The following is a 12,564-nucleotide window of genomic DNA, read 5'->3' on the forward strand; positions in this document are numbered from 1 at the left end:
GAGGCTTATTTCGAATAACCATGGAAACGGAAGTTGAACCAACATCGGCAGTGGAGAAATCAAGATATTTCAATCGCATGGACGAGGCCTTCGGCATCCTATGTTTTTCTATTTCTCCGGAACTGCTATTTTATGTTGAATCATGTTCAACTCCAAATCAGGTATGGAAAATTTTGGAAGAATTGTTTGGAAAACAAAATGAAATGCTTAAAATGGTAGAGGATTCAATTGCAATCTATAGAAATTGTCATGAAAGCTTTAGCTTAGAACCGGAGGACCCTCATGTCGCCAGCCTGTACGCCACCAACTACGTCCAAGGTCTCCAAGAAACCGACGATGGTGACCCTAACCAGTCGGAGGGCACCATCAGAGGCACTAGCTGTGCAAACGTTGCATGCACGGGAAATGAGCCAAAGAAGGATAATGTAGCAGCCATGGCCGCGTCCCTCGCAACAGGATCTGGTCAGGCCCAAGCTATGACTCCGGCTTTGACCTCCATGGGTTCTTTAAATTCTCCACTGCAAACCCTCAATCCTCCCCTAAACCCTGGATTGAGTTCGGCTTTGAACCCTGCTCAGAGCAAACCACTATTGGGTGCAGCACCGCCTCTTCATCATTCTGGGCCGTTTCCTGCATTCTATGATCAGCATCCGCAGCCGCCGCCGCAGCATTCTTGGCCCCTTTACTCTCAATCTCGCTCGGATTACGAGCCCGTGACAAGGTCATTCAAAGGGCTTTCTGGACCACTTCCTTCTGATGTTGCGGCCGAGCTTTATAACGTGCTCAAAATCTTACGCCCACACCGGCTCCTGGTCTACGGGTTCATGAACCGTGGCTCGCTGGACCAGTCTCTCTGTGGCAAGGTGGGGGCTCCCGCAATATCGAAAAAGCCTGTGCTGATGGGTATGTTTATGAATCCCTCCATTGTTCATCGCCAGTATTGGACTGATACGGCCAAGCGGAAATCCGGAAAACGGGAGATGTCTGCTTCTATTTCTCCGACCCGACCTCCTCACACCCCGCATCGGACTTCGTCTGACGAACGACTTGGGAAAGGAAAGGAGTCATCGCTGGTGGTGTACAAGCTGGACTGGGGAGTCTTTGGGGCGGTGATTTCTCCATCTCCACCACCGTTCTTTCGCAGTTTAAGAATGGGCGATTCGAACGTGGCTGCTGCGATGGCATTTGGACAATGCCCGGGTCCTCACGTTTGCAAAGAATTGTCCAAACGGAGCTTTAATTTTTCAGTCCAGCGATCCGCTAGTGTTAGGGTTTGGTTCATGTCCCTCATCTGCGGCGGCCTTCGCTCGGCCGAGGCCATTTTCGCGGGCATGTTGACGGTGGACGTGACGGCACCGCCTCCGTCCCGAGTTGCAGCGCCTCGATCCTTTACCCTCGCGAGCAGGAGGGTTCGTCGGAAAACTTCCAAGGTTTGGACGTCGCAGCAGCATACCATTTGGTGGCAACGGACTGGGAATCTGAAATCAAGACTACTCCGCCGGGATCGATCCTCCGACTTCTCCACCGTCGGTTGTGACACCGCCGTCTGCAGTAAGCTCAACGCTTACGATTGTCAAGGTGGGGACTGCGTCTATGAAGTGCACACTGAGCCTGTCGAACCTCAGGAAATTTACGGCCGTTCCGTGGAGCTTCTTCTGGAGATCTCCGTAGATCGAAAGCAAACCGTATTTGCCAATGAGTTTTCGAAAAGGTCTCAGATAGCTGGATTGAACCAGCCTGCCTTCGTGTTGCAGAATATACTTGTTGAATTGCAATTGTTTTGCCATCAAGTTCAGAACAAACTGGCGGCACTCATGATGAAGATGGATATGCCCCTTGACTTGCCACTGGGAGAAGGTGCTGGGACGCTTTCCATCACTACCCAACTCGGCACGCAGACGGGCCGCCGCTCCTCCCACTGCATGGTGGACCGCCCGTCGGAATTCTCCGGGACGCTCGAATTCGGGCCGGAATCCGTTCCCGTCGAGATCGACTCGGGGTGAAGAACACAACTGCCTAGCAGTTGTCGTTTCTCTATTTTTGCATTATATTTTGAGGGGGGTTTTCTTCCCACTGGGTTTTCCTTCTTTCCTCATTTTTTATGCATTGTATATGGGTACCTAAAATGGCCGTGTTGCCGGGACCCATCCATTATTGCATCACACTCACCTAAGTTATGCTTAAGGGGGGGTGTTGGTGTACATGCACTAGCTGTAGACTAGCCGTAGACTTAGACTAGCTGTAGTTAACTCATTGCTTGCATGCATGCGGCACAGCACACTTAGCTTTAGTTAGCTTCAGTTATTGCATGCACAACTAAGCTTAACATTAGTTGCTTTTGTATTTATTCTCAACCTCATAATGTAGAATTCACTTTTCATTCTTTCTCAATTCTTGCTCGCTTTCTTCTTTGCCTTGCAAGCTTGTTATTGTTTTACAGATCTAGATCTATCTGTGTTTCTCAAAATCTTACAAACAATAATGCCTTCTCTTACGGATATTGTCTTCCAAAGGCATTTCCTTTTTGTCTGTAACCACTAAGCAAGTACTAAGGTTTTTTGTTCTTTGTCCAGAATAATCTGCCTTCTCCTGAAGTGTTCGCGACATCTTGGACCATGTATTCGGTTTTCTTACTTTTATAACACAGAATTTATTACAGTACGAGAACGCTTCGTGTCCAACGGGATTTTTATCATCAAGTATATTACCAAATTTAGATCTCATCTATTCTATTTTCATTATAACATTGTGTCTCTAAGTTCACTTAAAAGTCTGGCTTTGAATGCCAGTACAGTGAATATTTGTTTTTATATTATTTCGAAAAGGAGACGCTACGGTACCGTCCCTAATGTTTTGTTCCAAGTAAATGGATTTTCAAAGTATAAATTGGAATATTTTTTCTTGTTTTTTTTTTAAGATATGATTGAAGAGAGAATTTATGTTTCTTTGCCTTTTCTTTTTAGACTTACAAAGTGCTGGGATGTAATTTTATTTTGTGAAAAGCGTCACCATAATTCTGGCAAAATACCGGATACAAACGGAAGCAGCCACAAACGCGATGCCTTCCTCGCTTCAAAACACGGAGGTAAGTGCTTCTGTTTACAATCATCGTAGAAAGCTGAAATCTCTGTTGTGTACTATCAAGAAATATTACTTTTTATCAAACGATATTGCATTGTCGACATATAAAGAGCATATGGTATTAACGCTTATGCTCTCCATCTGCTTTTTCACGAATACTAATTCCAATCCGGATCTTAGATATTTTACCTCTTTGCTTTTGTTGGTAAATTTCTGTGTCACTCATATGAATTAATAGATATTAAAATTTAGACAATTAGATATGAATTAATAGATATTAAAGTTTAAGCAATAATAAATAATTGTAAGCTTTAAATCATTAACACAACAAGCAACAATGTCAGTGTTGAGGTACTGAGAATCACAAATATGAATTAATAGAACTTACATATTTTACTTCTTTGCTTTTGTTGGTAAATTTCTGTGTCACTCCTGTGAATTAATTGATATTAAAATTTAGGCAATAAGATATGAATTAATAGATATTAAAGTATAGGCAATAAGAAATAATTATAAGCTTGAAATCATTGACATATCAAGCAACAATGTCAATGTTTAGGCACTGAGAGACAACAGCTTGAGTAAAAGTAACTAAATAATACATTATGAAAATATGTCGTTTTTTTTTCGGTAAACCATCGAAGAAGCATATGCATTACGAGATTATATTTTTAGTTGTTCCAAAGGTCTCTACCATAAGCATAATCTTAATGTTCTCTCAATCCCAGCGATATCATGTTTATCCGTGATTTAAGTTTGAATGGAAATTAAATAAGCTATACTATATATATATATATATATATATATAAAAGTTTCTTAATAGTGGGAAATGGAAACCCTGATTTAATATCTTTTTAATATTCAATTGAATGAAAATTTATACTTGAAATATTAGAAGATACATTAAAAAAACAATAAAAAACCAAAAACGTTGCTAATAAAAATTACTCGGTACATATTTCAAAATTTACCAATATAATAGCGTGACAATGCCACGGATATACACAAAAACTTAATGGATATGAAATTTGATATTTTAAAGAAAATACAGCTAAAAACTGAAATTGTCACTAAGCAATGCATTTTTTTTCTTATAAAGTATTGAATTCTATTATGACTCCATTTCCTAGAGTTATATTCATTTTTTTAAACCAATTTCCATATATTCATCTAAAGTAGATTTTGTTGCTTTGGAGATATGAATTTGACGCGAAGAGTTCCATTGTATTTAACGACTTGCTGAAGCATATGTCCAAATACACTATTTTAAAATATCTATGACTTTGCTCAAAGTTTTTCCATGGAGAAAACCAAATATAACACCAAATTTAGAATACAATTCAATTTGAAAAATAAATGATCTCTTATATTGGAATTTGCCAACTTATGAGGTAAATGAAGTATGGAATTTGCGGAAGGACGTAGACCAACGTATTAAACATTGAAATATGGAATGCATAACAATATTTGAAAATGATCTTATTAATATTATTATTTTTTAGGACTGTACTTTCATTGTTTTATGAGGTATGAAGGGTATAAAATAAAATTAAAAATTATAAGATAAAAGAAAATGATAATAATATTACAAACTATTGAATAAAATTGGAAGCTAATTTATATAACATAACTATTATATTATTTGAGAGTGCAAACAGTGTATATAATATGATAAATCTGCTGGAGATATACATAAAATTTTATAATAGGAAAGATCAAGATGTTAAAGAAAACATAATAAATGTATAATAAAGAAAATTACATACATGAATTATGGGAAAAATTAATTAATAATAATTTAGGATTTGTTAAGAATGAATTTAATTTTAAATCTAATAGTATTAAAATCAATTTGGGAAGTATATCTATATATAGTGTGTGTGAGAATAAGTCACACATTTCTAAAATTGTGTCTATTTTATTGAATTTTGACATCTCATTATTTAGAATCCTTGAACTTGAAATGTAATGTAGGATAGAAATTAGAGCTATGTTTTGATAATCAGTCTGCAAGTTTATCTAAACATCTATATTCAACATCATCAAATTCATCATAATCGGTATTTTTATAGGAAGGAAATTCATTATGTCTTGGAAACTGTAAAATTATAACTTATTTTGATTCATCTTTAAAATTTTGTTCGACTTATTTCAAATTTTTTTATTTGATTCACTTTTAAAAGATATTAGTTATAAAAATGTGATATCCTATTTTTTTGGGAAGCATAATTTCTATTAATCAAGTCATATTTCTGGGATGCATAATTTCTATTGATTAGGTCATATTTCTGAGATTTACGTAACGAATGAAAAATCAAACGAAAAATAAATAACATTAAATTAAAAGATATTTTAAATTGGAAAAAAACATGACGAACATATCAGACTATTTAATTTACTAAAACACTCAAAGCCAAAAACCTCCCATCGCATAAGATAAATCTCATAGCAGATAGAACACCTCCCTTCGCATAAACCTCACAGCAGTTAGAACAAATATGAGCCCGTCATGGAAAAGGGACCAACCTTACAGCAGATTGTTGGAAAATTACTCCCAAGCACTCCATTAAACAACTGACAGCAACCATTCTGAGAAGTACACAAGCAGATCAACCAAGCAATTTTTGTAGCTGGTTACATATTTTCCGTTGCAGTCCATAAGGATGAGTTATCCACTCTTGCTTACAAGTCCTCTACACCTGTAACATATCAAACATTTAAGAACAGAGGAAAATCATGGCAGAGTTTGTAAATCAAAATTACCAGGATGTACTCCACAACTAGAGTATTTACAGCTCAACATATGAAAATTGCTAGTGCACAGCTAGAGTATTTGCAGCATATGAAAAGTGCAAATAATTAAGTTCTTCAACATGCCTATGCCTTTTTTCTAATCTGAATCTTCTCATATTATTATTACATGAATGTATGTTTGAATATTTTACTGTGCAATAATTTCTGGGTTTTACCTTCTTCCTCAAAGTTAAATAATTAAGTTCCTCAACATGCCTATGCCTATGCCTTTTTTCTAATCTCAGTCTTTTCATATTATTATTACATGAATGTATGTTTGAATATTTTACTCTGCATTAATTTCTGGGTTTTACCTTCTGCCTTAAAGTTAAACAGTGGTATCATAGCATGTTCAAGAAGTAAATTTGGGAACAAATTTTTATTGCAAGGAATTTGGGTGTTAAAGGTTGTTTTGAAGGCATATTTACCAAAACAAATTTGCAAGCAAGAAATTTTTCTTAAAATGACAACAACTCAAGCACAAGCTTGACCAACCCACAAATACCTCAGTTTAATGGAAAAAATTATGACTATTGGGTTATCACAATGAAGACTTTGTTTTCTTCTCAAGACATTTGAGATATGGTGGAGAATGGATTCGTAAAACTAGTAGATGCAGCAACATACAATGCCTTGACACAAGCAGAAAAGGATTTGATGAGAGACAATAGGAAGAAAGGCTCCAAAGTCCTCTTCTACATTGTTCAAGCTATGCATGAGAGCATATTTCCAAAGATTGCAGTAGCAACAAAGTCCTAGCGAACATGGGATATTCTCCATAGGACCTATCAAGGCATGGCAAAAGTGAAGACTTTCAAGCTACAAATGTTAAGAAGATATTTTGAAACCATATGCATGAAGGAGTCTGAGAAGATAAACTCATTTTTCAAACAAGTTATTTGACTGATTACTCAAATTAGGTCTCATGGTCAGACACTTGAAGAAAGGAGGTGTTATCACCCCAAGAAACTCTCCTAGGTTGTATATCAGAGATGCTTGGGAACATTACAAACTCAACAAAAATGTTGGAAAATGGTGGATGAATGAAAGAAATGTTACATATTCAAGCTAGATAACCACTTCTGCTGTGCTTAACCCCAGACATGGGTGAACACCCCCAGATTACAAGTCTTTAGACCACCAATTACTCATAGTTTGAGGATTTAGTGGAAATGGAGAATACTAATCACACCAGCAGATGCACAGGACCCTGTGATGGCCAGCTGCAACCAGTAAGGAGGTCTGTTATCACTCAGGTTGTCCTTAAGCTCTGGAAAAGGATACGGCCGAGGTAACCACAGACCAACTTTGGACTGCAGGTTCTAGCCAACCTGCAATCAGAGAGGGCTCTCTCTTTATGATTTAGCTTTGTTTGAAAAGGATATTAGGCTAGGTCTTGAGTTTAGAGGGTTTTGTTTTGTTTTGGTGGGAAAATTGATTTTTGAGGTAGAGAGGCAGAGCATAGTCTAAGGGTTTCGAACCATTGGGCATGGAGTCGAGGAGAAAAACTACTGGCACTTTTCCTTAATAACAGTGAGGGAAAATGGAGCAAGATAGGTGAGCATGAAACAATGTTTCAGGTTTAAGGGATGGAAAGAAGTGCTAAGTAAAGAGAGGTAGTTAAGAATCTCTCAATTATGCTTAACAAGGGAAGATAACAGGGCGCTATCTAGGGGCAGTTAAGAATCCCTAGGTAATTGGCTAACACAGGTGAATAGGGGTAAACATGAGCCAGAAGGAATTCATATTCATAACCAATTCAATCAGAGGAAAACATAAAAAAATAGCAGAAATTGAGCATAGAGAGTATTTAAACTAATTCTAGGCTATTCTTTCTTCCTGCTATTTAGATAGTGATAAACAACAAACAGAGATAAGAGGCACTTATTGTTCCAGGCTGCAGCATAAGAATTCCATTTTCAGTCTCCAAAACATTCATTCACAACAAACAGTTTGTTCTCCAAGCTTTCGACAATCTTTGATTATAGAAAAAACTCAGGTATACAATGCGAGTCTCTAGTGAAAATTCTCAATCAACCAACCCTTAAAACTATACAGAGGGCGGTATATATAGGGCAAAAACTCTCTGCAGAGTTCTTTATTACAACTTGACCTAATCAGGTCATAAAGAATAATTAATTGACCTAACTCTATCCTGAAATAAATGCATGAAATAACTCAGGCTGCGCTGAAGGCGGCCGTATCAAAAATGAATAAATTCTGTTGTCCTTGGTGGCTTCGTGCAGGTGCTTTTGAAATAAATGTGCATGGGTTGCTGCTTCTTTGCTGTCCTGTGTTTTGAATGCCTTAATGGTGATTTGAAGGCAAGGATGGGCTTATGCTGCTTGATTTGACTTTGCTGGGGGGCTTCATTAATGTACAGGTGCTTCGAGCCCCTAAAAATCTTTGCTGATACTCTTTCATGTCCTTTCTTCCTCTGATACTCTTTGACAAAATCTGGGCTGCTTCTCTGATGTGCTGTGGGTCTAATCACAAATTGATGGCCGTTGTTCGGCTCTCTGTTTCCTTCAAAACTGCTTTCTGCTCCTTCCTGAGTGCCTCGCAAAGAGAAACGGCTCATTCGGCGCCTTTCGGGCTTCCTGGGGGCTGTAAAACGAAAAGATTCCCTGAAGATTCCCCATTCTGGCCCAAAAAATCTAGCGATGAGGCGCAAATCGCTCATCAAAAACTGCCTCAGAATCTGATTCCGGGGCTCCGAAGTGCGATTTTTGCCCTTCGCGCCAAAAAGTGCTGATGATGTCATCATGAGATGACCTTGTACGGCGGGTGACGTCAGCGATGATGTCAGCATGATGACGTGGCGGGATGACATCAGCATGACGTCATCATGTACGGACAGTGACGTGGCATGACACGTGGCAAGGGGCCACGCAGGCAGATGACTCGACATGTGACTGGGCAGAGGGGGGTGACATAAGCGGTGACTGTGCAGGGGGGTGACGTAAGCGGTGACGTCACCGGGCAGGAGGCGGTAAGTGGTTTTGTGGTGCACCACCTTTGGGGGGGAAGTGGTTTTGTCAGAGGGGGCTCCGCCACAGCCCAGGAGCTGACGCATGGCGGGAGGCACGGCGGTTATACCGCCCATCTCCCAGACGCTAAAGCTCAGGCATTTTGGAGATGGGACGGCCCGGCCACCGTCGATCTGCGGGGCGAACGATCCGATGGCTGGCGGCCAAGATAATACGGCGGGGGGATATGGGCAGAGAATATACAGAGAATATTCCCTTTTTAATATACACGCGGGTGGGTCTAAACAATGGTTTATGCAGGTTACGGGGGTTATATGGGTTTAATGCACGCGGGTCAATGTATTTGTGCACAAAACTTTGGTTTAGGGGCGGAAAAGGGGGTTTTTGAGGGTTTAGGGCTAAGGGAGAGGTTATTAATCTGGCCAGATGTCAGATTAATCCCTGCTATGACACGGATGGGCTAAAACAGCCCCAGATGGACCATTTTTTTTCCCAGACTTATAAAAATATGGCTATATTGCCAGGGAGGGGATATTTACATAGGGAAGTTCTATATACATAGTTTAGTAGGGGAATGGGAAAACTGATAGGAATTTTATATAATACTGTTAGTAGTTAATACGAAGGTGACCAACAAGCGCTAAGGTCAGGGATCTTAGGCTAAATTTGGGGAAAATAACTTGTAGAGAATTGAGATCCTTGAGTGAAGCAGATCTTCACCAAGGCAACTGATATGGATGATGATGAAACTAAGAGGAATCAAGCAGATCTTGACCTCTTTGGGAAGTTAGTAAGTGACTTTGGGGAATTAGAAGAAGGGGGAGTTAGTGATGTCCAGCTCTGAGCTCTTCTGAATGAAACTGCCTGATGACTGTGATCTGGAAAGGTAAACATTTTGCACCACAAAATTGATCATAAATCACCATTCTGCAACCACAACTACCTACCCAGCCTATTCACCTAACATTTTTTTCTTCTTTTCTGATTAGGGTGCACTTAGACTTGCAGAGCCAGCTTTACAATTTTTCTTTTGAATTTTTCCTATCTAAATTTGCACTTATTTCTGCCAGGGCCCAGATTAAACAGTTGGGTCCCTTTGATTTTCTACCTATCTACAAAATCTGCCAAGATTAATCTGTTTGGACAGATACATTCTCTATATTCTAAAACAAGAAATTGAAACCTAGGAGGACCAAGATTAAACTGTTTGGGCCTCCCTTGAATGAAAACTCTTCAAAACTGAAATAACTCATCAAAAATGGAATCAGTGGTGACATTTGGACTAGCATACTTCATGGCTTCTTGTTTGGTCTCTTCTAGAAATATGGAACACTGCAGCTTTGCAAAGTATGACATATTTGGCATGAAAAAATGTCAATCATGAAAGATGAATACCTGCTCTAGCAGGAGGCTAACAGTGGCTCCACTTGGGGATGGATTTTCCTTGTGAAAAGCCAAGAACAGCAGGTCAGACTGCCTTGTTAATCCTACCTACCTACCCTAACCAGCACTTACTTTGCCGTTAGGTGAAATGAAACAGCCAATGCAACCACATAAGCATTATAAACATGAATGGCCTCTGCTGCTTGTGCTTGCTGTTACCCAAAATGGAGATCTTGCAATCTGATACAGCTTTATTAATCTTTGAGAAGATCAGGAAATTGTTGACCTTCTTTACTGAAACAAGAAACTGTACAAAAGGATCCTGCAGCATATATACATTATTGCTGGACTGAATTAAAGGACTGTACAAAAGTTTGGGATAGCCATCATGCTTTGGAATTGGGGAATCATCAACAACTTGATTTTGAGCTTTGCAGTCTTCTAATGGAGAAGAGCAGTGATTTATCTCCTCACACAGCTTGCCATCAGATGAATCATACAAAACATGGGATGAAACCTGTAATTCTTTGAAAGCCTGCTCAGATGGCACTTGACAGATTTGTGCTGATTGTTCTTTTTCTTCTTCAAATATTCGAGATGGTTGAAAATCAACAGGCAGGGAATCCAATTGGATTTTTTGGTCACATGCTGCCGCTTCTGAGTCTTCCTCAATCTGAGATTCACTGGCACTTTGGAGCTGCAAATCTAGTGTTAATGTATTAGGAGCGGGGCCTGAAATTTCTTCTGGCTGATCAGTATCAGAACATGGTGACACTTGCTTATTAACGTCATGATAATTTTCCCTAATAAACTAAAAAGACTTGAAACAAAATGGTAAAGCTCCTTCGCTGACATCAAAATTTTCTGCCTTTTCTTCCTTTTCTTCATAGCTGAGATGGGCATTCTGATCATTGTGTTCAGACAGCTGATCCTGAACTATGCTCTCTGCAAAAATAAGGTGTAACTCCTCTGCAAGACTGATTTGGTCGTTAGGCTCACAATCATCATCATACTGATCATATTTGGGCAGACAATTGAAAGAAGAGAAGCTATTATATTCATATATTATATCAGGAGATTGCTCCATCATGTATGGTGGTATGAATATGTCATCTGTTTTGTAGCAGGTTTGTTCATGAATATCATTACTTTCCTTTTGCAAAACAGATCTGTTCTGGTGCTCTAAACATTCAACTTCTATTGTGCACATCTGCTTTAATTCCTCTGCTTTCTTTACAAAGATATCAAGTTCATCCCCTTTTTCTGCTTTCAACTTCCTCTCTCTAATTTTCAGATTGACCTCTACATCTACTGCCATGTTCTGCATCTGTTGCGTAGTAGAGGGGCTTCTTTCTCTCAGATGAAATTCTATTTCTAGATCAAATGCTGTTGGATAATGCAATAGAGCCAAATCAGGGGGAGGTCTTATATTCAATGGTATAGAATGATAAACTTGATTGAATCGGTCAGAAAATTGCTGAACAGGTTCATTTGGAATCCTTTTTAACTGATTATATTCTTCTATCAGCATGAGGAAATTGACTTTGATCATCCATCTATCAAGGAAGAGTTTGAATAACTGCTGAAGATTTGAGATGCTAGCCTCAGGCAATTCTTTAAACCAAGTCCTAACTTCACTTTGCAAAGAAAGGGAAAATAGCCTAACACTAACATCCTCATCTTCTACTTCAAAAATGTTCAAATAATCTTCAAAAGCTTGGATATGCTTTTGGGCAGTAACTCCATTCTCTCCATCAAATCTTGGGAGATACATGGGATGATTTTTGGGCAAAGGATTGAGCACGAGAGGCAGAATGAGTGGCTTATATCTATCAGGAACCTTACGAGGTACGAGATTGTGTACAGGGACTAAATGACTAGGTTCGGTATGAACAGGGATAGGATGATTTGCTTCGACAGTGGTGTCCTCCTTGACTATAAGGTGAGCATTAACAACATTTAAAGGATGCTGTTCTGATGTGCAAGGAGGGGTTTCTTCAACATTTTCAACGGGAAAATCATAAAAGTCAAATTTAAACAATATGCACAGCAAAATTTTATGGAGGAGAAAGAACATGACCTCTTGGATAATAATCCAGGTCAAAAGCCTGATCTGCTCATAAATTTCTTTTGGGTTCATCTCTCAAGTGGAGTCTTTATTATGAGGATGATGTGGAGTCGCTAGGTGAAATATCAACTTTGGAGTGTCTGATCTCTGTCCACCATCAAAGATCATAACTAAACTTGAAAAAGTAGTTCTGAAGGTCTGGTTCTCTCAGTGGAGCTTTCTTACATTCTTCGTGAAACTTTGTGAAAT

The 12,564-nt window shown here is 39.0% G+C and overlaps 1 protein-coding gene across 1 annotated transcript in view; it reads left to right on the forward strand.

The window, feature by feature from the left end:
* LOC149182503 (MADS-box transcription factor 56-like) overlaps nt 1–12,564 on the forward strand; it is a 138,679-nt gene that overhangs the window by 37,433 nt on the left and 88,682 nt on the right. Inside the window, exon 2 of the mRNA XM_089418553.1 lies at nt 3,004–3,085. Coding sequence (XP_089274679.1) covers nt 3,004–3,085 — 82 coding nt within the window. The remainder of the gene's footprint in view (nt 1–3,003; nt 3,086–12,564) is intronic.

The sequence above is a fragment of the Pinus tabuliformis genome, chromosome 3_2 (assembly GCF_031772625.1).
Source record: "Pinus tabuliformis cultivar Carrire ecotype Pingquan chromosome 3_2, CPIR1, whole genome shotgun sequence".
In the NCBI taxonomy this organism is placed as follows: Eukaryota; Viridiplantae; Streptophyta; class Pinopsida; order Pinales; family Pinaceae; genus Pinus; species Pinus tabuliformis.